Source organism: Xenopus tropicalis, chromosome 1 (assembly GCF_000004195.4).
Source record: "Xenopus tropicalis strain Nigerian chromosome 1, UCB_Xtro_10.0, whole genome shotgun sequence".
NCBI classification, from domain to species: Eukaryota; Metazoa; Chordata; class Amphibia; order Anura; family Pipidae; genus Xenopus; species Xenopus tropicalis.
The window spans coordinates 51,385,226-51,411,146 of NC_030677.2; the positions used below are offsets into that span (position 1 = coordinate 51,385,226).

General features: G+C 38.0%; 1 protein-coding gene across 2 annotated transcripts; it reads left to right on the plus strand.

Moving 5' to 3' along the window:
* The first annotated feature begins 393 nt into the window (after positions 1 to 393).
* On the plus strand, positions 394 to 25,069 carry tmem192 (transmembrane protein 192). 2 transcript variants are annotated; one of them, XR_001170645.3, is made up of 7 exons: positions 394 to 721; positions 3,369 to 3,515; positions 5,057 to 5,315; positions 13,106 to 13,240; positions 14,744 to 14,846; positions 23,003 to 23,105; positions 23,919 to 25,069. XR_001170645.3 is itself a non-coding variant. In NM_001016373.2 (6 exons), the coding sequence occupies exons 1-6, from the start codon at positions 692 to 694 to the stop codon at positions 24,034 to 24,036; spliced, it is 792 nt and encodes a 263-aa protein (NP_001016373.1). In that variant the 5' UTR covers positions 514 to 691; the 3' UTR covers positions 24,037 to 24,281. The 2 variants fall into 2 exon arrangements, 1 of the variants encoding a protein (NP_001016373.1); NM_001016373.2 differs by lacking the exon at positions 14,744 to 14,846 and having other exon boundaries at positions 514 to 721; positions 23,919 to 24,281.
* The last annotated feature ends 852 nt before the right edge of the window (positions 25,070 to 25,921 follow it).

The following is a 25,921-nucleotide window of genomic DNA, read 5'->3' on the forward strand; positions in this document are numbered from 1 at the left end:
GATAAACCATTACCTGTGATTAAGCTATTATATAAGCATAAAATGTTTTTAAGATATGTTTTTATTATGCAGATCTTATTGTAACTTATATAATGTTCAATAAACTTGGACTTGAAAAACTGAAATGACAACTTCACTCAGTCCAAGTTTGCACAAAACCTTCTATTTTGGTCATTTTGGGAGGGGCACTGCTGGAGGCAGCTACTGCGGGCAAACAGCAAAGGGTATAATATTTTAATCCCATGGCACAAGTCGAACCGCTAAACAGCAACTACAAATTACTTCTAAGGAAACCGGCGTAGCGGAAGGTATGGCGAGAGAACAGAGTTTTGAGGGGACTCTCTAGCGCCTTTACAATGCGTTAGTTCGACTCGCCACTCCCACAAGGCGCTTATTGGGCGTCACCGCGCTACGTGTAATCGTGACGCCAGTCTCGCGTGATGAGACGTGGGATATTTGTGAGACCGGAGGCTACGAGCTTGTAGTTAATAGTTTTGCGGGCGGTTCATGAGTAGCGATTCGGGAGTGCAGCTTGTGTTAGTTATAGCGGGACTGTTGGGCAGTAGGAAGCCCTGTAGGGGAGGGGTCATGCAGGCACCCTAGTAATGATATAGGGGTGCAGCACAGCCGACCCCCAATAAGACCCCAAACCCGCCGGGCCCGGGACGACTGTCCCCCTTGTCAACCCCTGATGGCGGCCCTGAGTACAGGCCTCTCTACGGTAGGATATGCCTTCCTGGATGGTGTGCTGGCTATATATGTACATTGTGACTAAGGCTGTGCGTGTTCGTTCCTTTCATTCTCTGTGCGGAAGAGCTTATTGTCATGTGATCTTCCCTCTGCTTGTCACATGACGTGCTGTGTGCTTGCTCACAGGGATTATTCTGTGTTTGTGTAGCCCAGACATTCCCTGCAATGAGCCCATATTACAGGGATCCCCAACCTTTTTTTACCTGTGAGCCACATTTAAGTGTAAAAAGACTTGGGGAGCAACATGACCATGAAACATGTTCCTGGGGTGCCAGATGAGGACTGTTATTGGCTATTTTGTAGCCCCTTTGTGGACTGCCAGCCTATAGGAGGCTCTGTTTTGCAGTACACCTGGTTTTTATGCCTCCAAAACTTGCCCCCAAGCCAAAAATTCAAAAATAAGCACTTGCTTTGAGGCCACTGGGAGCAACATCCAAGGGGTTGGGGAGCAACATGTTACTCACGAGCCACTGGTTGGGGATCACTGCCTTATTAGCTTACGGTCCTTATCACATTTATACGCACTATGGTCAGTTTCTTAGGAGCCAGTTAACTCTCTCTTGTTAGTGTGAAAGGAAACCCATACAAACACCTTGCAGGAAGTGCTCAGGCTTGGATTAACCCTTCAACCCCAGCGCTGCAAGGCAAATCCATGTATTCTCTGAGTGGTACAGGGAAACAGAAATGCTTTGGGTCTCCATGGCTCCCTATAATAAAGTGACATGTCCTCTTATCATTACATTGGTGGTAAAGCAGTTCCTGGGTTACAGGATACTTATTCACACATGACAAACCCTCATTTACAGATAGGGTTGCCGCCTTTCTGAAGAACTACCAGCCTTCCTATATTTTTATCTTTTTTCCCCCCATTAAAAACATGGGCATGAAACATAATTTTTACTGGTTAGATGGCAACCCTGCATACAGAAGCACAACTGCACTATACATTGGATTTTTATTTAAGCACAACAAACCCTCATGTGCAGAAATACAAATGCCCTATATACATGAGCCTTATTCACATGCAACAATGCTTCAAGTACAGAAACACAGCTGCCCTATACACTGGATACTTATTTTTTCACACAAGACACAGAAACAAAACTTTCATGTACACAGGATCCTAATTTGTTCAAATATAGAAATATAATCTCTATAAACACAAGATACTTATTCATTTACATGCAATGACCCCTCACATACAGAAACACTCTTGCCATATATACAGAATACTTATTCTCTCCTAACAAACCCACATGTGCAGATTCACATAATGTACAGAAATACTATGCCCTATACGCAGGATAAATATTGATTTACATCAAGAAACCCTCAAATACAGAAACAGCTGCCATATACACAGGATTTTAATTCACACGAGGCACACTCATGTACAGAAACACAGCTACCCTATACACAGGATCCTTACTTATTCATGTGCAACATGTGTAGCAATTTTATTCAAGTAATTTAATTATTTAAGTGACTTCATAGTACAATTTATGTTGCACAGTTATATACACATCTTTGCTGTGGTTTGCAACTGCCTTAAAGTGTTGGGCAAAATACAGTTAATCTGACACTTTCTGACATTTTGTGGGATGTCAAACTGTAAGTAAGTAAAAGAAGTCTCAGTTGTGGTACATTCAGTAATGTTTGAGCAAATGCTGCCCTCCAGTGAAACTTAAATATATTACATACTGCTTTCAGTTCAGCAGAAACCAGCATTTATGTTTAATTTGCTGTATATTTAAAGATATATGTAAATACATTCTTTTATATGGAACCACAACACCTACCGGTGGCATTGATGTCTAGCTTGGGGCCCTGGGGATGTCAAACTACTCTTATCACCTACCTGCTTTTTCCATCATATATATATATATGTTTATGTTTATATTGGTTTATAAACTCTCAGGATACAAGAAATATCGATGGAAAGCATGGGTTCCCTGGGGAAATATGGTGGCATGCCACTGAGATGGAAAGCATAGGATCCCTGGGGAAATTGAAAAAGATGACAGTGTGGTATGAGATGGAATGTGATTCCTGGGGAAATTAGAAAATAGTACTGCAGGCTGGTGTGTTTTGTGCAAAAGGAAGAGCACTGGACTGGGGCCCATCTAGTAAATTTGATTTTCCTATATTTTTAAAAACCACATCCAAATTAAATAAGTTAGTAGATGTAATTTCTTACTCTCATGCGAGGAGCTGTTGGAGGCCATGGCCCAGTAACCCATGCCAATCCACATGTTTTCTTTCATCATTCCAGCTACACTAGATCAGCATAGGATCAGTTATTCCTATTGGTTAGGTTGCCAAGGCAATGTCTTGCCCCTCTATTTACATACACTTTGGTGCTATTGATAAACCATGGCATATTCAAATGGCACAAAAATACACCACCGATCACACACCTTGATATAAAATCTGAGTGTTGATTATTGACCTCCATGAACTATAAAAAACTGTGGTGGTTGTCCTGCGGAAATGCTCTTAACTAGCTACTTATATGTTATGTGCTGCTCTTTAGTGCCTTGTCGTATGTGATGTATAAGTAAATCCTAAGGGCAGCCCAGAAGTGTTTGTGACTGTGCAGTGTCCTGCATTCCTTACAGAGTTCAGGAGATCTGACGCAGAGTGCAGATGAAGATGGCTTCCTAGATGCCCCACTTTTGCCCTCTCAGAAGCTTCAGTCTGTGATCAGGCCGCACTTTCACCCAGTGCCAACTATCTGCATCTCCATACTGCTAGCCTTGGTAAATGTAAGTAGCTATTTGCCTATGTCATGCCTCATGCTTTTATGTGGTCACAGAACTCCTTGGTGACTTATAATATCCTTATATTTACAATAGGGGGTACACTATTCACTGTATATACTACCTTATCAGCTACATAAAATTATATACATTATGCATAGTTGTCATTTCACTATTTGCCACCAGAGGGCATTACGAGTAACTCATGTTTTCATTCTTATACCAACTTCCTTATGTACAGCATCCATTTTTTTATTTTTTTTTGCAGTTGCCTGAATTTAGATTGTAGCTGATGTTGTGCGGGAGCTATTGCATTTGGGACATAGGGGTAGATTAATATAGTTCATTTCTTCAGTGGGATTTATGGCACTAAAGCAAACCATTAAATCTTACTAGTCCTGTCCATCTGTTCCACTTCCTGCTGCCCCCTTTCCCCTTCTACTGTGCTTTTGGCAGGGACTGTTAATATATGGCCACCCCTCATTTGAATCACGGACAGGGACCATAGCAGATCTATGGGGATTTCCAATAAAGGGGCCATTTTTAAAGATAATGATCCTTTTTAGCCCAGAGTAAAAACAGCACCATATATTATTCATAATTGCCTGCAAGTCTTCTCCACAATCAGTTCAAAATGCAGCTACAAGACTCCTCTACCTGACCAGGCAACCCCCCTTGCTGCATATCTCTGCAAATCCTTGCTGCACTGGTTAAATTAATACATCTCATACCAGATTTAAGCTTTTAATCATTCCCCACAAATCTCTCTTTAAAGAGATACTGACACCAGAAATGAAACCTTTTTTACATCTATCACACATCTATGCATGAGATTTAAAATTTTGGCATAAAAGTATTTGCTGATGCTTTTCCATTCCTTATCTGATCCCCCATGTTTTTCTATGAGGGGGTGGCCATATCTGTGCAGCGGTAGAAGCTATAACTGACAGGCGGAGAAGGGACAGGTTGGCAAAACAGTCAGGTTTAAGAACTTCAAGCAACAATTACATACAAAACCAGCCCTAACAGTGAAAAAAGATCAACATGACCTATAGGTAACTTTTTAAGTAGATTTATAATTTGAAGAGTCATTTTTTCGTGTTAGTATCACTTTAACAATGGCTCACCTTACATAGCAAAAGCTAATCAGGCAATCCAAAGCGACCGCTTCACTCCTCTATTTTTTTCCATGATCATAGCAGGTCCCTGTAAAACTATGTCACATAAAAGCCTGCTTCATCTATATAAACCATTGTCATAGAAATGTACTTTTTTAGCAGTATGTGCAACTGCATAATCCCAGATAAAGAACTGCCATTTTAAGCACTTAAAAGTTCTTAGTGGCTCATTTACTGTGTTTACACACAAACCAAGGGCACACATACATGCTAGGTTATGTCAGCCAAGGAATGGAAAGTCTTTTACTCCCACAGTTTTTTCAGTTTTTATAGATTAAACTCTATTTAACCAAACATAGGGGGCAAGTCTCCTGTAAATTTTTCTGTATAAATGAGTAAATATGGCGTGTTTTTGTTTTTCTGTTTTAGTTGGCGTATGTAACTCTCGCTGTGGTGGCTATTTATTTTTGTTTGTTTTCTGAAAAAGAGAAGAAATGCAAACAATCAATTGATCCGTTTCAGTTAAGCACTGTTTTAGTAATTTCAAAGCTCGTTCTGTGGCTACTTCATGTAGTGAACGAGCGCTTTGCCCAGCACCATCACTGCAAAGCTAGAAGCCGAGGCTTCCTTCACTTGTACAGATCCACGAGGCACCTCAAAGCTCTTCCTCTAATTATACATTCCACAGGTGAGTGGCACTGCTGCTATGGCCCAACTAACTCCCTAAATAGGAATTGTTCAGCAGGTCGGCCATGTGGCAACAAAGCATATACATATAACTAAATGTAGCATGTAGCACATATTTGCTTTTGTCCAGCTGGCCAGAGAGGGATTTTAATATATAACAGGAAAACATGAAGGCTCCATCAATATTACTATTTTCTATTCTTACAAAAGACTTTTACAAAACATGAAAATGAGCTTTTCTAAGCTTTAATTGTCTGACACAACAGCAGGGCTACTAACAATTTTTTGCAACCTTTTCCACTGAGCTGAAAATTATGTGCAAATTTCTTTCATTTACCATAATCCACAGATTACCAGTATGGGCCTGGTTCCATGTGTCATTGCCCTAAGACTTACATATTTGTAATAAAAACTCTTGTGCAGCTAAGTGACAGCTGACTGAATGCATAAACTTTCTCAATAAACTTTCTGCAATTCTCTGTCTCTCTGACAGCTTTGCAACTATATCAACAGGGAATAGTACTTGTATTATCATCCTCATTTGTTTATATTGTGCCAGAAATTTCCTCAGCGTTTTACAATAATATTGTAACAAATAAGGGATTTTAAAGACATACGTATCACAGTGCATGGGGTGTTTGCAGTTGTGAGTGTCCCTTAAAAGCAGGTAGCAATGATTACTCACTGGGTGGGGTGTATATTGTGTGTACTGCGTAATGTATTTTGTGCCTTGCTCTAGGTGGCACCATGCCTTTCAGTGCACTTACAGCAAAGAGCAGATACAGTAGGAAATAGCCTGGTGTGCCATTAGCCTAAGGGCAATTGCATAAGGTCTTGGTTGTTTTGGACACTTGCTATTCCAGTAACCCAGGAATTAGTCATTTTTGCCCTACTTCCAAAGTAACAGAGAAATCATCGCAGACAAAGCACCTAAAATCAGTCCATGTTCTGTTGGTCTGAACAGGGAGTAATCTAAGCAGGGTATTACTGCTAACCTAGAAGGGAGTGATTAGAATACTTAGAGGGCTGATTTCATTGTGGTCTGAAGCCTTTGCAGCAATGCCTTATCAAAGAAATTTAGGTTTTGTCTGCAGAATAATTATTATTACAGCTATGGGATCTGTAATCCAGAAAGCAGTTATCCAAAACTTTCAAAATGGGAAGGCCTTCACCCATGATGCCCATTTTAATCAAATAATAATTATTTTTAAATATGATTTCCTTTTTTTTGTAATACTAAAACAACACCTTGTACTTAATGGTAACTAAGCTGCATTAATCCATATTGATGGCAAAAAATCCTATTTAGTTCATTTCATGTTTAAATGATTTTTTAGTAGACTTTAATGTATGGTGATCGAAATTATGGAATGCGCCAGAGCATTCTCGATAAAAGGTCCCATTCCTATATCTATCTATCATCTATCTATCTATAATCCATGTATTGGAAAAGAATTTGAGTAGGACTGGCCAGACTTTAGATGAGTTTGACATGGTTGGCCAGCTTGAATATATTGCAATATATAGACAATACATATTTGTGTGTCTATCTATCTATCAATCTATACAGGTATGGGACCTGTTATCCAGAATGTTTGGGACCTGGGGCCTTCCAGGTAAGGGCTCGTTCTATTATTTGGATCTCCATACTTTAATTATACTAAAAACTTATTTAAACATTAATTAAACCAAATTGGATTGTTTGCCTCCAATAAAGATTAATTATATCTTCATTGTGTCTTCATTGGGATCAAGTACAAGGTATTGTTATGTTATTACAGAGAAAAAGGAAAACAGTTTTAAAAAATTTAATTATTTTATTAAAATGGAGTCTATAGGGGGATGGCCATTCTGTAATCTGGAGTTTTCTGGATAATGGGTTTCCTGATAACAGACCCCATACCTGCATATGTTTTTGGGGTTTTGTTTGTTTTTTTGCATTAAAGGTCCCCATACACGAGGCGATTTCACTCGTTGTGCGACGAACGATTATATCGACAAACGATCGTGTGGCGATCGGGTTTCCATACGATATGCCATCCACGGGCAACGATAATTTGCAAAAGATTTCATCGTATCATTATCGTAAAATACGTACGATCGTACATCTACGTACGATCCAATGTCGTGGCGGAAGCGGTATTTATTTATTTATGTTGACTTCCGTTGACTTCCGCTGCTGGGAATCATGGCATGCGCAGAGAACAATCGTTCGAAGACAAATGTCTGACACTCACACCAACTGGCAGATTTTATCGTTAAACAACTAAAATTTTTAAACCTGGCCGATCGATTTTGGGGACGATAATGTCGGGTCGATTAGTGGGCCGACGATCGTTTGCACACCATCAACTATACGATAACCTAACGATAGTATTGGATCGTTCGGGAATCGGTCGTTTGACAGTAAAAAATCGGCCCGTGTATGGGGGCCTTAACATATACATGTATATTTCACGACATTAACAGTGTAGGAGTAAAAGCACAACCGCTTAAATTGATAAAGAAATGGGATTTTGAACTACTATCTGTGTGGTGATTCCTTTTTTTTTTTTTTTTTTTTTTTTTGTAAATTACTTTATTGTGCTAGATTGTTTGTTTTTTTCCATTTAGCCTGTGGCACTAATCATAATTTGTACTGACACTGACAATGTGCTTTTATTTGCTTGCCTTATATTAACACTTCCGGGTTAACTAGCAAAAGTGCAGTGTGCAAAATTCTAAATCCCCTTTTTTTAAACAAAATGCAGCATATTTTCCCAAATGCAAGTTCCAAATGATTTACATGTAAGCACATGCAATAAATGCCACTGATTTGCACAGCAACTGCAGCAAAAGTTGCATGACTACAGCTATTGCTCTAGTAAATTAGCCCTTTATCATTTGGAATTTTCATTATTGAGCCGTAAATCTTACATGTAGCCACTAGGAGACACTGTTGTTGTACAAATGTTACTACTTGTAAATTCATTTCTTTTGGTTTGTTTCACATTTTTGTTTTTCTCATTCTAAATCTTGAACTTTGCCTCTTGTATATTTGGTAACCCATTCTGTCTTCATAACATCTGATGATATTTTATTTACAGTGCTCAGTACCTAATGAATATTTTTAACCATCTACATACCCATATTTTTGTTTCATTTTCTGTCTTATACGTATCTAGGAATAATTTAGCTAAAACAGAATCTTAGCTAACTATAGAAATATGTATGGACGTATGTAGCAGAGTAATTACACCAACACTGTATGCACTGCTAGGCCTGTGCTTGTGATATTACTGTATGGGAGGCTCCTAGTTGGAAATGCATCACCTTGGAGAGAGTAATTAAACCCAAACTAGTGTAAATAGCTTAGGGCCTTCATTTTAGGCTCGTGTGATGCGGATAAAAAAGTGTAAATGTAAAGCTGTGGGACATAGATTTGCAATGTCCCCCAGCTCATTTTAATGATAGAGATTGTATTTATTTATTTAATACATACGCTTCATTGCTTAGAGATAAACAGACTTGGAACATAACATGACAAACACACAATAGTGGCCCTATGTGATGAAGAATGCTAGTGAGGAGTAATTCATTAATGGCAAAGTAAGTTAAATGTATAGGAGGCTGGGAAAGAAGGGGAGGTGGGTAATAATTAAACAAGGCCCTGTCATGTCACATCTGGCATTCTATGAAGGTTTAGTGGTTGTGCTGCCATGTTGCTGATTACCAACTCCTTGTGCACCAATGACCATTAACTAGCAGTTACACAGGTTTCATAGTATGGTTTGATGGAGAACACTCCGTACAATGTTGACCAGCTGATGTTTGCTTGACCTTATGTGACACAATTTTGGGGGACACTTTGCAGCATTTGAAAAAAAACTGGCATCTTGTGTGACCCCAAACTTTCAGTTACATATGTCTAAAAGCATAATATAATAATAACAATGGGCCAGATTGATATAAATTACCATATTTTTAGGTGTTTGTACATTTTATGGTGCCTACTGTGAACCTGCCTCTGTGGCATCTGAATGCGAATGTAAGCAGTATAGTATACAATGGCAAGAATCATTTTCTTTATTTAATTTTAAATCATTGGTCACTGGTTAAACAATAGAAATTCTTGTGCCGGCTTATATGAGGGGGAAGAAGAACAGGACTAGTTATAAACAAAAACCAAGGCTGTTATAAACACAGAGATTCGAGATGTGGTACATCTTTAATGGTATGCAAACCCCTTTAATACATTGCCAACCGTGGTTTTTATTGAATGAAAAACAGATGCTGGCTGAATTGTAAGCTGTGGTTGCCTTGGGCTGGTACGGAAACACTAAACATAAAGGGTAACATTTCTTGTCTATTTCTTTGTTAATAAATGGTGCCCTAATAAAAGTGCAAAAACCAGTATAAATTTTACCCTACTGTTAGTTTCAGAAAGCACGTTATGCCCGTACACCACACACGTGCCACTTTTTTCTGTTTTTAGAAGCAGCACCTCTGACTGAGTGCATGTGCAAATAAAGTGCTAAGATTGTGCTGGCACTGCTAGGTGCAATCTGTCAGCTACAGAGGCAGCCTTTTTTTAAACTCTCGCATTTGTATTCTTTCAGTGAATTTCAGATTATTTGCACGTTTCCATACTTGTGATCTGAAACAAATTACATTGTCTTACTGCAAAAGAAGGAGTTTAACTCCTTGGGGGATGTATCCTATACCCCCCTGAGCAAGATAAATGTCATACTGAAAGTAAAACAGTTACGGCTATTTCTTTAGAGCTCGTATAATGAATTGGCCCACATGGAAAGGGAAGTCAAAATATGAAGATTGTTTTGCTTTGTCCCCAGACATTTCTCCCAAGCGCTGTCCATCTTTGCTGTCTCACAAGCCTTCCTCTGAGATTTCGCTGCTTATGCCTCTTGTAGCATGCGCAATCTCCTGGAAAGCTTAGGCATTTTATTCCCACATTTCTGTTATCAGTAGCATTAAATGGCTATTTCTCCTGGCCATTCTGATTGTATGGTGCTTACAAGTGAAAGACAAAAGTGTGTATATTTTGCAAGCTAATAATTCTGCATTATTTGCTAGGCATTGAAGTAATCATACCTAGACTAAAGGCATTTCTAGGCAGACCCTCCGCCCACTCCTCAAAGTGTATAAACCATAACAGCATTTATTATAGCAGATTATGGGGCAATACTGAGCTTATAGCTGTTTTTTTAATTGCATAAAGGACCAATGCCAATAAGAATATTTGTTTGGTTTTCTTTTGCAAACCTCAGAACTTACATAACAGGAGGTAGCCACTCAGTATATTTGTCTTAAAAAAAGACTGAATCTTTGCTGGTGAGGTGAAAAAGATGTGTATTAAATGGGAGGTGAGGAAGGATAAATGTACATCTTATAATAGTCACACCTTAGTATGCTTTTTTTATATATAAATACACTGCCAAGTATTATTATAGTAGTTTCCTTGCCTTCTAACAGGTTTGGTGCAACATTTTCCTGGTTTTCGCTCATCAGAATGTTTTATGAGTTAAAGCAATAGTAAATGGCTAATTGTTTAGTTTAATAAAAATATGGGTTAGCAAGATGCCTTTGCCTTAAAGGGGATGCTTTTAGTGTGATTCAGAGAGTGCTATTCTGGGACAATTTGCAGTTGGTGTTCATTTTTTATTATTTGAAGTTTTTGAATTATTAAGCTTTTTGCTCAGCAGCTCTCCATTTTGGAATTTCACTAGCTATCTGGTTGCTAGGGTCAAAATTAGCTATATTTTCAGTGTTTTGAAAGAGAGACAGAAATATGACTAGAGGAGGGCTGAAATAGAAAGACAAGTAATGAAAAGTAACAATAAAACTGTAGCCTTGCAGATCAGTAGTTTTTTGGCTGCTGGGGTCAGTGATGCCCATTTGAAAGCTGGAAGAGAAAATGCAAATAATTCAAAAACTATAAAAAAAGAAAACAATGAAAAAAGACCAATTGAAATTTTTTTAATAGGCCATTCTATAACATTCTAAAAGTTAACCTGAAGCTGACCCACCCCGGTAAATAAGCTAAACCTATAATGTTGCGATTTTGTTCAGCAGTTTTTATACCTTAAAATATCCACTCATTTTGAGTGTGTGAACCAAGGTCTGTACATAGATTAATAACACAAGGTAGAGGATATACAAACTACAATACAGGTTTAGCTTTACAGGGAGAGTTTTTTCTATGGCACATATGTGAGACAAATATGGAAATTTGGTGAGTGAACTCCTTGCACCCCTCAAAGTGGGTAGCTGCTGCATCACAATGCCACAAAAGCACCAAAAAGCAATAAGTAATTTTTCCTCTGAATCCCATCCTATGTTAGTCTCCATGCAAGGTTATTTCTGATAGATATCCGATCAGGACCACACAGATTCCATTTATTCATTTTCATAAATACATTCAGCTGGTGATCATGTGTTTTTATACAGTATTGAGTGAACACATTGTTTATTTGTTAGGTTGGACAACTGGTAAATGATTGGGCCTGGGCCTGTAAAGACTGAATTGGTAACCCAGTATGTGAACATCCAGTGGATGAGAATAGGAAGACGTTTCTTCCCAATATATTCATTAGTCTCTTGCCTGTCCCTCTGTAAGCAGTCTGTTTTCCACACATGTTCTCTCATAAAATGCCTTTTTTCCCCCTAAATATTTGTAATGGTGCATGCTGTTTTTCAGTCTGTACAAGAGAAATTTCCTTCCTTTTCCTTCCTTTTCAAAACACTTTTTATGAGGGGCCATAAATACATCTTTTCTTTTCTGTTCTTTCGTTTTTTTCTTTTTTTTATATATTTTACAGATGCTTTTTGCATGATAGACATGTAACATGCCAAACATCATTCATTTTCAGTGGTCATACTTGTAAGGTCTTTCCATTAAGGGCTCTATGTGATTGTAAAAATCTCATCTTTGTGGTTGCACTAGCCAGTAATTTTCAGTAGTGGATTCAACAGGAAGTCCTGCAAGTGGCCAGTTTTCTCTCATTATGCTATTGGTGCTGGCAACAAAATGGTTGTATCTTTCCTGCAGTCAGAATGTTCATGCGAAGTTCCCTTATTTCCTAAATTCCAAATAACAGTTGCCCTCTAAAAAGCAAGTGCAACCCTTGACATTATTTACTATACCTCCCAATATTTGAAGCCTAAAAAGAGGGACATACAGGCGACAGCAAAAATTTGTTTCTTTCTGCCTCCCTTTGCATATCTGAAGCTTCTGTAAAAATCAAAGATGGCCAGGTATTGCAGTACTAGCACACCCTTTGGAGAGCCAAATGGTGTGTGGAAAAGGTGTCTGTTTTGTTTACAGGCATTGCAGTACACCACATATCCATCTTTGATTTTCCACCCTGTCAAATCCAGCATAATCAGTTGCGGACGGTGGAGGGACATTTAAACTGTAGTCCAGAACTGCGGGTTCTAAAGTAAAAATTAGTACTATTCCACTTAAATCAAGATAGTTGGGAGGGATTATTTATCAATATGGAGGCAAATTGCCATTTGCTTAAGTAAATCTTAGCCGCTATTTTTTTCTTAGTGATGTCCCTTAAAAACATCAATAGCTACATTACCTTGTTATTTACGTGATGCAAGGCAGTTGTGCTTTTGAGGAAATGGTTACTAAGCTGTGAGGCTGCTCCCCCAGGGCTTGGAAGATTGGCAAAACAGGCTCAGCCTTAGGGACAGCTAGGGTGAACTTTGGGGGGAACTCTTTTTAATAATAACTCTGATAAATAATATACTTTGACAGTCCATATTCTCTCTTTCTCTCTGTAGGAAATGCAGCTCTGCTTCTAATACTGTCTGTTCAGGATTCCTTCACAAGCAACAGCCAGCTATATCCTTGTCTCATCCTCAGTGTTTTACTGCTGGAGCTGATTTTGTCTGTGATATGTCTCATAATTTACACAGGTGAGAAGTACCATCATTATGCAGCTACAAAATGGGACCTTTTACGATACCTCTGTGTTGCAGTGTCTAACAGACCGGAAAGAGGTTACATTGGTGCCACACATGTCAAACCTTTTTTTTCTGACCTTTATATTGTTGAGACTATCTTTTAAACTTTTTGCTTTTAAGGAACAGGAAAGACTAACAATTGAAAGTGCATCATTAAAGTTGGGAAGTTTGTTTAAAAATCAGAATACCTGGGAGCGTGCGAAGAAGAAATGCAGGAGGAATGTATGCATATTCCCAAATCGCCTGCTTTCCTCTGAAGAAATGCAGTGAAATAAACTATCATTACTTACAACAATATAAATTAGGAAAGGAAATCACATTTTATATTTCACTGATAGGCCCTGAACCAGTATACAAATAACAGCAAAAAATTCAGTGAAAATAAAACCACATTTTAATGGCTCAAAGATTATTTCAAAACATAATACAAAACAAATTCAAATATATACTATACCAAACAGTTACAAGGTGCATCCTAGTGCCTCTCCTAACGCTTTTCGCACATAGTGCTTCATCAGAGGAGGTGATGAAGCACTATGTGCGAAACGCGTTAGGAGAGGCACTAGGATGCACCTTGTCACTGTTTGGTATAGTATATATTTGAATTTGTTTTGTATTATGTTTTGAAAAAATCTTTGAGCCATTAAAATGTGGTTTTATTTTCACTGAATTTTTTGCTGTTATTGAAATAAACTATCAGGCATTTAGGGAAAACTTGCTCAAGCACCGCACATTAGAGCTGGATTTTCTACACTCTTTCTAATGCTGATTTCCCTTTTGTTTAATACATTCTGTCTTCCTGAGACAATGTGCCTTCTTTGAAGCAGTTTTATCTTGTGCACTAGGGCTGACCATGGAACTATCCATGGAATGAAAAGTGTTTCCTCTTCTGACTGTGCTTTTCTTTGATGTCAGTTTATGCCCTCTCAAGGATCTTATCTGCAGAGATGAAGATTTTGCAGCTTTAGTGTGCTGTTACCTGTTTAGCATGTGTCCCTCAGGCTTGTTAGAAAGTCTTTGGCTAGAGGTCTCTAAAAAAAAGTGATGACAGAAGCATTGCAATGTGCGTGTTGCTCTCTAGTCACATTTTTCCCTCTGCCCTTCTGCTTCGCTTCCCACCCTTCTGCTACCTAGAAGCGAGCATTAGCGCAGTATCCATCACAGTCTTTCTACAATTGTATGCCTTCAAACTTTTTAAAACCTTTGCTAATAAGTAGCTCTTTCATCTATGGTCTTTATATGCTGCCACCATTATAATTAACAACTAATTTATAAAGCACTAACATATTTCATAGCACTGTACCATAGAGGCAATGAATCAGCCTGTTCCTTTACAAAGAATTTAATTACGTTTTCATTTTCAGAGATAAAAGGGCTAGGGTTAAGATTGAGGTTAAGATTAACCCCCAAACATAATATATATATTCCAGTTATACATGTTTCTGTGTTTTTCAGAATTTCAGGGAATAAGCTGCAACATAAAAGATGCACATGATTTGAAACTATTACACTGGGACAACATAGATTTATTTATTTATTTGCAACTAGTGTGCAGCAAGTAAGTTTCTTTTTACTAAGCAGCATGGGATTTTTGGTGCAAACAGTGGTTTAGTAGTTTATTTTGTCTTAAATGAAACAGTTGTAAGTATATTGGTATTTAAGAAATAAGAAAAAAATATATAGATGCAACTGTGATTTTTTTTTATTCTTATTTCTTGTTTATTTTTAATATTATGCTGCTCGTAATAGCTGTGAGCTCTCCTGGCAACAAAACTGCCTGTGTGCCATCCCCCCAAGGATTTGATAAATCATATAGATCGTATATAGCTATATAATAAGTTCTTTCTCAAGCCTAAAAATAAATTAAAGTTGAGTGAAATTGAGTCTTGTTGGAAACAAATGAGTTACTGTTATTTTGAAGATCAAATCTGCAAAGCCTGACAAAGTTAAGTAAAACAAAAGGCAACAAGTGTTCCTCTTGGGCCATATAGTGATAAAAAAATGTCCTGCAATTATTGCTAACATAATCTTTTCAAAGTACCATCATGATCCAATATATATTTTTATTGAAAATCAAGATGATGCTTATTCTTATTTGTGCAACACATCCCTACAAACAAAAGCCCCCATCCACTGCCCTCCATTAGCCCCCTCCCTGCTCCCTTCCCACTGAGTCTATTACATAGAAAAGCATCAGTTCACTGACATGGGGGATTGCACAAGCTCCTAGTCGGAGTGATCCTAAGATAATAACGGGACGGGACAGAAGATGGTGCCTAAAGACTCTAAGGCGATACTCTGCATCTATATGTCAGGTTCATATATTGGAATGATTTTCTATAGTCTTAGTAGGGAGAAGGGTTTTGTTTGTGGGGGTTTTAGCTTTAAAACATGTCATATATTCCTTTCAGAACTGCGTTCTATCCTCTTTGCTTTGGATCCATTGATTTAGACCTGAAATTACTGATCTCCAAATAACTCCTATTAACAGAATCCTTCTCAGCTAAGGAGGGTTCGGAGAGTTTTAGTTAAGCAGCCTGCAGGTCTGCCGCAAGCAGATGTTTGCCACTGCAATAATAAGACCAGCTGTACCGCAGTCATCCACAGTTCTATATTGACCTTTTTGTTCAGAGTGCACTGCAGTTGTGTTACACAAGAAATAAAATAGCGACTATAAGAATTTAGTTGCATTGTCTCAACCCACGAGATAGTGGCCATTTGTTACATCTTCTGAAAGAGAAGAAATAGCCATAACACTGAACAGTTAAGCTGTATACTAGTTTAAATACAATGGCGCCTACTGTGCCTTCTCTACCTTTATAATACAACAAAGCCACCATTTGTGTTTACTTTTCAGACTTGTAGCAAATACAGCTGGATTTGTTTCTAGTTAAACAGACATTAAGGGCAATGACAAACAGGACAATTCAGGGGGTTTTGTCGCTCAAACTATTTTTAATTCAGCATGAAGGTAACAAAATGTGCAAAATCACTACTTATGCATTTCAGTGGAAATGGTCTGGAGCAGTGATCCCCAACCAGTGGCTTGTGAGCAACATGTTGCTCACCAACCTCTGGGATGTTGCTCTCATTGCCCCCAAACCAGGTAGTTATTTTTGAATTCCTGACTTGGTGGCAAATTTTTGTTGAATAAAAACAAGAATTACTACCAAATAAAGCCTCCTGTAAGCTGATAGTGTGCATATAGGCTACCTAATAGCCAATCTTAGCCCTTAGTTGGCACCTCCATTAACTTTTATGATGCTTGTGTTGCTCTCCAAGTCTTTTTACAATTCATAGTGGCTCACGAGTAAGAAAGGTTGGGGACCCCTGGTCTGGACCTGGTTGTGACAATGCAACTCAATTTTCAGCATTTTTCAGAAGCAATTACCTCAACCCCATGTGCACAGCAAAGGTCCAGGGAGTTGCCTTTGAAATTAATGATGGGCCTTTTTAAACAGTTGTTTTCCCACTTGAAGAACTGCATAACGATTGGTTGACTGAAAAAAAACTTTGGCTTCCATTACCCTAAGACTAAAGGCACATGGGGTGTTTCCTCCCCTGGCTTGTGCAGTGTGCACAACCTGAATGTTTCATGCTTTTACTGCAGCCTTTTATTAAAGGAGAGACAATCATTGCCATAATGGCAGGCTTTACACCTTGCTAGGGCATTGTGCAGCCTATGGGTGTCCCTTGAGAGTTACATAGGTGCTCAGCGAATTACCCCATATAGCATTTTTGTGGCTTCCCTTCTGTCAGGGTTTGAAAGCAATAAATACCATCATAGACTCCCTTTCTTACTGCAACAAGAAAGTGACAACCTATGACTGCAATAAATTGACTTATACAGAGCACAGTTAGTCCTAGGCGCACACACTTGCTATTGTTATTCATACTATTTCATGTGTTTTTAGCTATAACTATAGTGTTTGTTGAGTTAACATACTTGAGTTGAAAAAAAAGACCATCAAGTTCAACCCCTCCAAACGAACCCCAGTGCACATATATACACACTTCTGACCTTACTGACCTATCTATACACTCACATTTATGACCTGTACATACCAGTATCCATACTAATTCTAGACTTACATATTGCAATAGCCTTGGATATTATGTTGCTCAAGAAAACATCCAAGGCCCTCTTAAAGGCATTAACAGAATCTGCCATCACAACATGCCACAGAGCCCTCACAGTGATGAACCACCTACGCTGCTTCAACTGAAAGTTCTGTTTTTCTAATCTAAAGGGGTGGCCTCTGGTGCATTGTTTCTGCAGGATTCCCCACTATGTATCTAATGTGCTTTATATAATAATTATGTTCCCTTGTAAGTACCTTTTCTTATGAGAACACAACCCAACCATCATAGTTTTAATGTTCCATCCCCTTTACCAGTTTAGTTGCAGTCTCTGCACTCTCTCCAGCTCATTAATATCCTTCTTAAGGACTGGAGCCCAAAACTGCACCGCAAACTCAAGGTGAGGCCTTACCAGGAACCTATAAAGGGGCAAAATTATGTATAATTTTACTAGGGACCCAAGATATTAAGGTGCCCTATGAACACACACCATTTGTGTGTGTTTATACAAGGAACAAAATGGAGTCTATGGGCACAAAATAATTTCAAAGAACACAGCATATTATTTGGCGTCACTAAAAAAAAACACAGAGAACATTTGCTTCTTCTGCAACACCCTCCTTTGTGGCCAGATGCACTAGAATCACCCTTTGAATTCCAGCTGCATTATTTATAAATACACTTCATGCAAAATCTAATTTAAAAAGTTAATTGGATGTGTGATTATATGTGGAGCTGTTTGCAGAAATTGTTAACTGAATAATTCATACTTTCTCATGTATCCTGCTGCTGCTTCTTTACGCTTAACCATGTGTTTCAGCCATATGCGTTCAGTTTGAGAATCAGCCCCTATTGTATAAAGGACTGCAGATCACTGTTCAATTCTCATGCTTAGTAAGACTCTCTTGCAGGAAAAACATATGTAAGAAATATGAAAAACTTGTTTCAACTGTGATTAAATTAGAGAGGTCCTTTTTATCTTCTGCATCAGCTGTATTTATGTGTTGTTGTATATAGCATACTCTTTGTACATAACTTTGTTATGCATCTTTAAATGGGGAAATGCAGCCTTTCATATACTTAAAGGAAAACTATATCCCCAGAATGAATACTTAACCAACAGATAGTTAATATTATGTTAAGTGACCTATTAAAAATGTTTCCAAACTGGAATATATATATCAGTAAATAATGCCCTTTAATATACTTTCCCTTGAGCCACCATTTAGTGATGGGCTGTGTGCTCCCTCAGAGATCACAAGACCAGAAATAATGCAGCTCTAAATGTAACAGGAAGAAGTGTGGGAGCAAAAGACAAAAGCCTTGGTTTGTTTGTGTGCACTTTGAATCTATGATCCTAGGAGGCGGCCCTTAATTCTTAAAATGGCAATTTTCGATCTAGGAGTACCCAAAAGCACATACTACAAAAAAAGTACATTTTTATGAAAATGGTTTATTTAGATGAAGCAGGGCTTTACATTGAGCTTCTTTATGCAATATATTTTTATAGAGACCTACATTGTTTGGGGGTATAGTTTTCCTTTAAAGGACAAGGAAAGGTTCATATAAATTAAAAGTAAGTCTAAAGGCATTCTTTTTAAGTACTTACTGCATATCTAAATTCCCAGATCCCTGCTTGCTTCTCTGAGATATGGTGCTGGCAGCCTACAGCAGTGTGAAGACTACAGTGACATCACTGAAATCTCTCTCCCCTTCCTGTAGGCTGCCAGCAGCAGTAGCCTTCAGTAGCAATGCACATGTGTGTAACTTGATCCTGTCTCCTGTTCTGAGCTACACATGCCCACCAGCCAATCAGAAGTGGATCGCCAGGGAGGAGGGGGGGGGGGGGGGGGAGGCAATGAAACACATGTGCAGTATGAAGCAAGGAGGGAAAGGAAGGGAGAATACCTTTTTAAAGATGGCTGCCTGTTCAAGAAAGTGTGACTGAGTAAGTATTTGATTAGGTGAGCCAAAAGTGTGTTTTTTTACTAAACAATAGGAGGACTATTGGGCAGTATGCTTTTTCAATTTTGACTTGCATTCTCCTTTAAGGTGACAGGTGGGTTTCAGGTAGAAAATGCACAAGAGTTTGTTTTTTTTTTAATTGAAACCTAAACCATATATCCGTGCACTTTTTAAAATGTTTTACATGGTTTCTTGTCTTCTCTGCCAAGAAGGTCTTAACAGACAGCTGTTTTAATAACTGCACCCTGCTCTGCTAGGAAATGGAGGGCATTAGATAAGATTGTTTTAGATCTTTTTCCTCTTCCTAAGATATCCTTTACTCCTTCTTTTGCCTAACACCTGTTGTATTATGTTTCAGAATTGCACAAACTCATGAATCTATAATTGCCTTTCAGTAGCCAAGGAGACCTGTCTGGTTTGATTTGACTTCAATCAGTCAGTTTTCTAAATGTTCCCATGCCTCAGTTTTGTGGCTGGATTTGCCAGTCAGATAAAGAATGCAAATACATCTGATGCTTTTCTTGGTAAAAAAAATAGCTATTCCTGTCATTAAAAAAACTGAATTAGTTTCATGCCTGCATAACACAGCTATGGAAATTAAAAACTAGGTCTCAAATAAATACTCAAAGATTTCCATTGGTCTTAATAAAGAAATTTCATACAAGGCTTTAAAGTGATACTGAAGCTAAAAAACTACCCTTCAAAATATTCATGTACATTAAAATTTACCTATAGGTCATGTTGATTGTTGTTAACAGCTAGGGCTGCTTTTTTAAGTAGTTGTTATTTGAAGTTTCTAAACCTGACTGTTTTGCAAACCTGACTGTCCCTTCTCAGCCTGTCAGTTATAGCTTATAACAGACTCCTGCTGCACAAATATGGCAGCCCCCTCATAGAGGAACATGGGGGCTAATCAGTAATGTAAAAGCATTGGGCAAAAGCTTTTATGGCAAAATTGTAAAATAATGTACTGGTTTCAGTATATCTTTAAGCTTGCAGTGCAATAAAGACTTGGATAGTTATCAGATTGTTATGGAATCAGTTATCCGGAAAACTATTATCCAGAAAACTCGGTATTATGGAAAGGCCATCGCCAAAAGACTTCATTTTAATCAAATCATTCAAATTTCAAAAAAATGATTTCCTTTTTCTCTGTAATAGTAAAAGAATACCTTGAATTTTATGGGAACTAAGATATAGTCAATCCTTACTGGAGGCATAGTAATCCTATTGGGTTTATTTAATGTTTAGATAGTTTATAGCAAACAAATTACAGATCCCATACCTGTATAAGCAGAATGGTGTTAATGGAACTGGTGAGAAGCAGCATGGTTTAATTAGTGCTGAGGAGTTGCTAGTGAGTAATATATGTACAACGGGGTTACTGACAATGGTGAGACGCTCACATTAATCATATATTTCTACTCTTTTTCACAGAAAAAGTGTCTGATCAATAGTTTCTATCTAATTAAGTCATCAAATTATGGTTAAAAGTTTTTTCAAAAGTGATATCACTTAGTAATGTTTTATCGTTCTACTGTGCTTTTGCTATATTCATTCTAAGGGTTAAATGAAGGTACGCCCGTAGGCTTTCTTTATTCTGTTGCCTGAAGTCTCACTCCACTGCATCTCTGTTGAACAGTCTGATCGTTCCATAATGTTTCCTGTTTGTGTCATTCTCTATCCCTAGTCAAACAAAATAGCAATTCTGTTTGCCCTTCTCGGTAGAATGTTGGTGATTGCTTTGCAAGAACATTGTAATAATATTATGTCTTTTCGCTAAGTGAAAATGCTCCCAATTAAGGTTACTGCCATTTTATTATCCACCAAATAAACACCTTCCCAAACGGCACAGGCTGCTTTGACCTACTTTATGATTCTTTTATAGTTTGTTTTCATTTTATTTCATGAAGGCATCTGAAGTGCCCAGGACTTCTGTTCCTGAGGTGTAAATGACAATGGAGAAGGTGGGAAACGACCACCAAGAACTGATCCGATGGTGGCCCGTCTGATTACTTTACAACCTGCTGTTTGATATTCGTGTTCTTCTGTGAGAGAGCCATTGTGACCTAAACTGTCCCCAAACTGTCAAAGTCATATACTTTGCTCTGAAACAAGCAGGTGGTCTTCAGGGACAATGGTTTGAAACCTTGCATTTCACACAAAGAGGGACAAAGAACAGTTAATGCTCCGTTATTTATAGGAAACATACAGTACTGAAGTGGAGTTTAGAGCCAAAATTGTTCTCATCATTTTTTTTCCTTAACATCACTAAATGAGAATTAATAAACAGGACTACATTTTTCTTATTCTTCTTCTATAAGAGCGAATATTTTTAAGAATTGGGTGGTATAGCACATTTATTTTAATGGGCTAACAGTGTGATACGTCTTTTAAAGCTATACTATGATTGTTTAGTTCTTAATCCTGAAGAGAAACAATAGAGCTGATAATTAACCCTTGTGACCCACAGAAAAAACTTTTTTCACTTAATACAGTACTACTTGCAGACTCGCATATAAGGTTGTACATGTTGTTGGAGACTGTATTTGATTGCAGTCATCTTCTATTTGTTGTTGAAGTGGAAAGTGGATTTTGTTATACATTGGCTCTGTTTACAGTAAGGACAGATTTAGTTTGCGCAGAAACAATAAAATATCTTGTAAGTGATGACCAGGTTAACCTAATATATAACAAATACCAGCTTCCATTCTAGTCCTGCCCAATAAGCTGTAGGGGCCAAAGACAATTGATATTTGTTTGTTGCTTCCGTGGGAAAGGTAAATTCAAGACTTCTCTTAACTAGTCATGATTATTTTATTAGCTGAAAATGCACCCTGTTCTGTATGAGTTTCAGCCGTCGTGCATGTGTAAATGTAGGACCAAAACGTTCTCTTGAATTTGAGGCAGCTGCAAGCAAAAGTTAACTAGGAGTACTAGTATATTTCTTGATCTCTTTGGAAATCATAGGCTAATGCTACTGACTGGCTAGATATGCCGTGCACGCACGAGGCACACATATGGTGCTTCCCCACAAACATTTTAAAAATGTGGTGGCCAGTTTATATTTCAGGACACACAACACAATTTATGACCATTGGATACTAAACACCTTACAAACCTACCATGGGTGGCTTGTCTGCACTTGATATAGGGAAAGGCACCATGCTTTATTGCTCTGCATCTGACGTGATATTTTTTAGTGTGGCAGTAGTGCTCTTGCAATGTTTTTAATACCTGTTTAAAGTGTTTGACCACAAACATGATAGTACACATTCAAATGCTGATGGGGATACAGTCTTGTGCTGAAAACTATTTTAGAACACAAACAAATTGTGCTGGCAGCTCTTTTGCTAATATTATAGTGTCCAATAACATAACATGGTATGGGAAATTCTATCCAAAATGCTTGGAAACTGGGCTTTTTTAGATAAGGTCTAATAAAAAAACAAGAGGATAATAAAAGGTCTAATAAAAAAAGCCCAAGAGGATTGTTTTGCACAATAGGGATTTATGTTAGCTGTTTTAGTATTACTATCTGTTAAAAATGGAGGTTTCTTTGTTAATAGGGCACTATGGGAAATGACAATGTTGTATCCTGTTTTGGTTTTTTTTTTTGAATAATGCTTTTTATGATCTTCTAACACAAAACTTTTTCATGCTTTTCAGTGAGGATTTACAGATTTAACAAAAGTAAACCTAGACCAGATATTATTGAAGAAGAGAAGATTAATGCATTTCATGGTCATGTAAATCCAGAAATAGGATTCAGGTAAAAATCAACATATTATTGAATTACATGTTAGCATTAAAGGGGCAGTTCATATTGACATTAACACCTGGTATGCTATAAATATAGTTATTGCAATTTGTCTGCAGATTACTAGTCTGCAATCTAAATGTGATTGGTAGGGTTCCACTTACCCTAGCAAACAGGCAGTAGTTTGAATGAAAGACTGGAAAATGTATTAGAGAGCCCCTGAACAGAATAATAAATTTAACACGAAAGCCACTTAAAAAGATCGTAATTGTAATGTGTACAGCTGCCTTAACTGGACTTCAGGCTAACCCTCCAGAGCTTTGGGTCACCAGAAGGTCTAGCTCTGTAGTAACTAAATATAGTTACTCATGCTTACTTGTTTAGCCCAGAAAAAACTAAATAGTGCTGTGATTCCAGTCTGCAAACCATAAATAAATAATACAGTTTGAGTCAAGACTTCTAACATTTCTGTGGCTGTCAGCTTTTAGAGGCAATAAAAGGCCAAGTTTTTAATAATATTAAATTTGTCTAACTTCTTGCTTAGTTAGTGACCATCTAAGGCACACACAGAGAAATCGGTGGTTGGTCCTCCTTCTGTTTTATATGTTTGTGCTTTGATAGGACTGGATGCTTGAGGACTTTTGGGCCAAATCCAACAAATGTGCAGTGAGAGGTGGCTTCCAGTCCTGTGAATTCAAACATATATACAGGGTGTAAGAAAACTGGATTTGTGTCTTGGGGAGGTAGACGGTTTGGCCCCTGAAGGAAACATTACAGCATTCTAATGTCATGCACCTTTTACCCTTTTTTCCTCTTTCTTTGTAGGCACAGTGCAAGTTTAGAAGAAGTTGTTGAAAAACAAGGTGATACAATAGAATACCTTAAGCATCACAACGCATTACTGAGCAAACAGTTACTTGCTTTGGCATCAAATCAAGACTAGAATTCCAGCATCTCTGCAATACAAGCTTGCGGGTGGACTCATCAGTTTAGAGCAATATGTATTATTGTCTTGGATCACTGTCGCATGTATGAAGTTGATAATTTCAGTATTAACGGAGCCAAACATTTTCATGTATATAAATTATCTTTTCTGTTTTAATTTTGTTTTGTGTTCTGCTTTGTATGTAACTGTGTGAATTTTTGTGGGCCTGTTGTGAATAATACAATGTACATTATACATATATATATATTTTGGTAAAGACTGACCTGAATGTTAAGGGTAATAGAACACCTGTGTGATTTTGAGTCTTTTGAGTGTTGTGTAATTCCACGGATGGGATCAAAAATGCTTAAAATGTCCTCCCTCATTCACTTTGGGGGTGACAAGTAACAAGTGCTTATTGCAGAACTTTCAAGCAATAAGCAGTGTGACTGCTTTTGGTGCTTGAGGGCAATTTCCATTCAAAGTGAAAGGGGGGTTGATTGCAAGCACCACGTTTCCCACCCATGAAACTTAAGAAAAACTGTTTTTTTGGTTTTTTTTTAAATGCCCTAAACTACATAGTGCCATTACCGTAAGGGCTGTGCCGCAAGTGCTACTTGTGGTGGGTATCAAACCACTTCTGTTTTGCCTGTGTCTTCTAGTTAAAATCCTGCAAATACCTATGGGCCCATGGCATGCGCAACATTTTGATTGCTCCTGCTTGTGGTTGGAATTAAAGTGCTGATCAGTATCAGATTCAATCTGATTCAGTTAAATGGGAAGCACCATGGGTTGCTTGGTACCCACGACTAGTGATCAAAAATATGCAAGCACGTCTTTTTGAGCGTTAGTAGCAGGAGGCAGGGTAACCCACACTGGTGCAAGCAGTATCATTTTGATCACCACTAAAAAAAAAGCAGAGGCAGTCAAAATACTGTATGAGTCAAGGGCTTACAGCTATTTGTGATTGACAAGTTAAAAATCATATTTTAAGTTGTACGTTTGCAACCCTCAAGAAAGATTTTCATGTAATAAAAAACTAAAATAAAAACCGTAGCCAAATTTTCTGCTGCATGGGGATGTAGATGAGCTGGCCAGAGGCACTGTCACAAGGGCTGCTAGGAAGTGAGGGGCACTTAGAGCATTTCCTTTGTTTCTGGATAACCGTGGCAGATGTATTTTTACTTTTCCCTTTATAAATGTAATTCCTACAAGATACACATTTTGAGGTCTGTTATGGATGAATGCAAATTTCTTTATTACTGTATTGTTTGTGAAATGCAGAAAAAGATTATTTTTCCTTACTGAAAAGAAAATGTTTATTTTGTTATTTTGGTGTAGAACAGTGTTGCTTCTAATGGCACAACAAAATGTTACCTGGAACTAACCAGCTTGGGCAAAGCACCCCCAGCATTTCCACCAGGGAAGCAGTTGTAACATGGCAATTTTACCAGGAGTCTCTTCTGGCACATGGTCCAGCATTGTTACCTCAAGAGCTAGACTTACTCAAAGCTTTCCTTTGTTCAGCTATGGGATCTGTTATTTGGAAACCTGTTTAAATGTTTCTTTTTTTATGACTGATTTAGCTTCTTATTTGAAAATATTTCTTTTGTCATTTTTGGTTCTAATGGTACAACGAAAGGATACCTGGAATTAACCAGATTGGGCCAAGCACCCACAGCATTTTGACTATTGCCACCATTTCCATCCAAGGAAGCAGTTGTAACATGGCAATTTTACCAGCAGTCTCATCTGGCACATGGTCCAGCATTGTTACCTCAACAGCTTTACTTATTCAAAGCTTTCTGTTGTTCAGCTATGGGATCTGACATTCCTGAACAAATTCTATAAATATATGTTGGGCCAATTCCTGTCAGTTATGACTGTTATTTTTCAGAGAAAA

Excerpts from the sequence above, each read along its gene's own strand:
- tmem192 (NM_001016373.2), top strand. The coding sequence starts at position 692 with ATGGCGGCCCTGAGTACAGGCCTCTCTACG. Across the intron at positions 3,516-5,056 it reads TACTGCTAGCCTTGGTAAAT|TTGGCGTATGTAACTCTCGC; the intron begins GTAAGTAGCTAT and ends TTTCTGTTTTAG. Across the intron at positions 13,241-23,002 it reads ATGTCTCATAATTTACACAG|TGAGGATTTACAGATTTAAC; the intron begins GTGAGAAGTACC and ends CATGCTTTTCAG.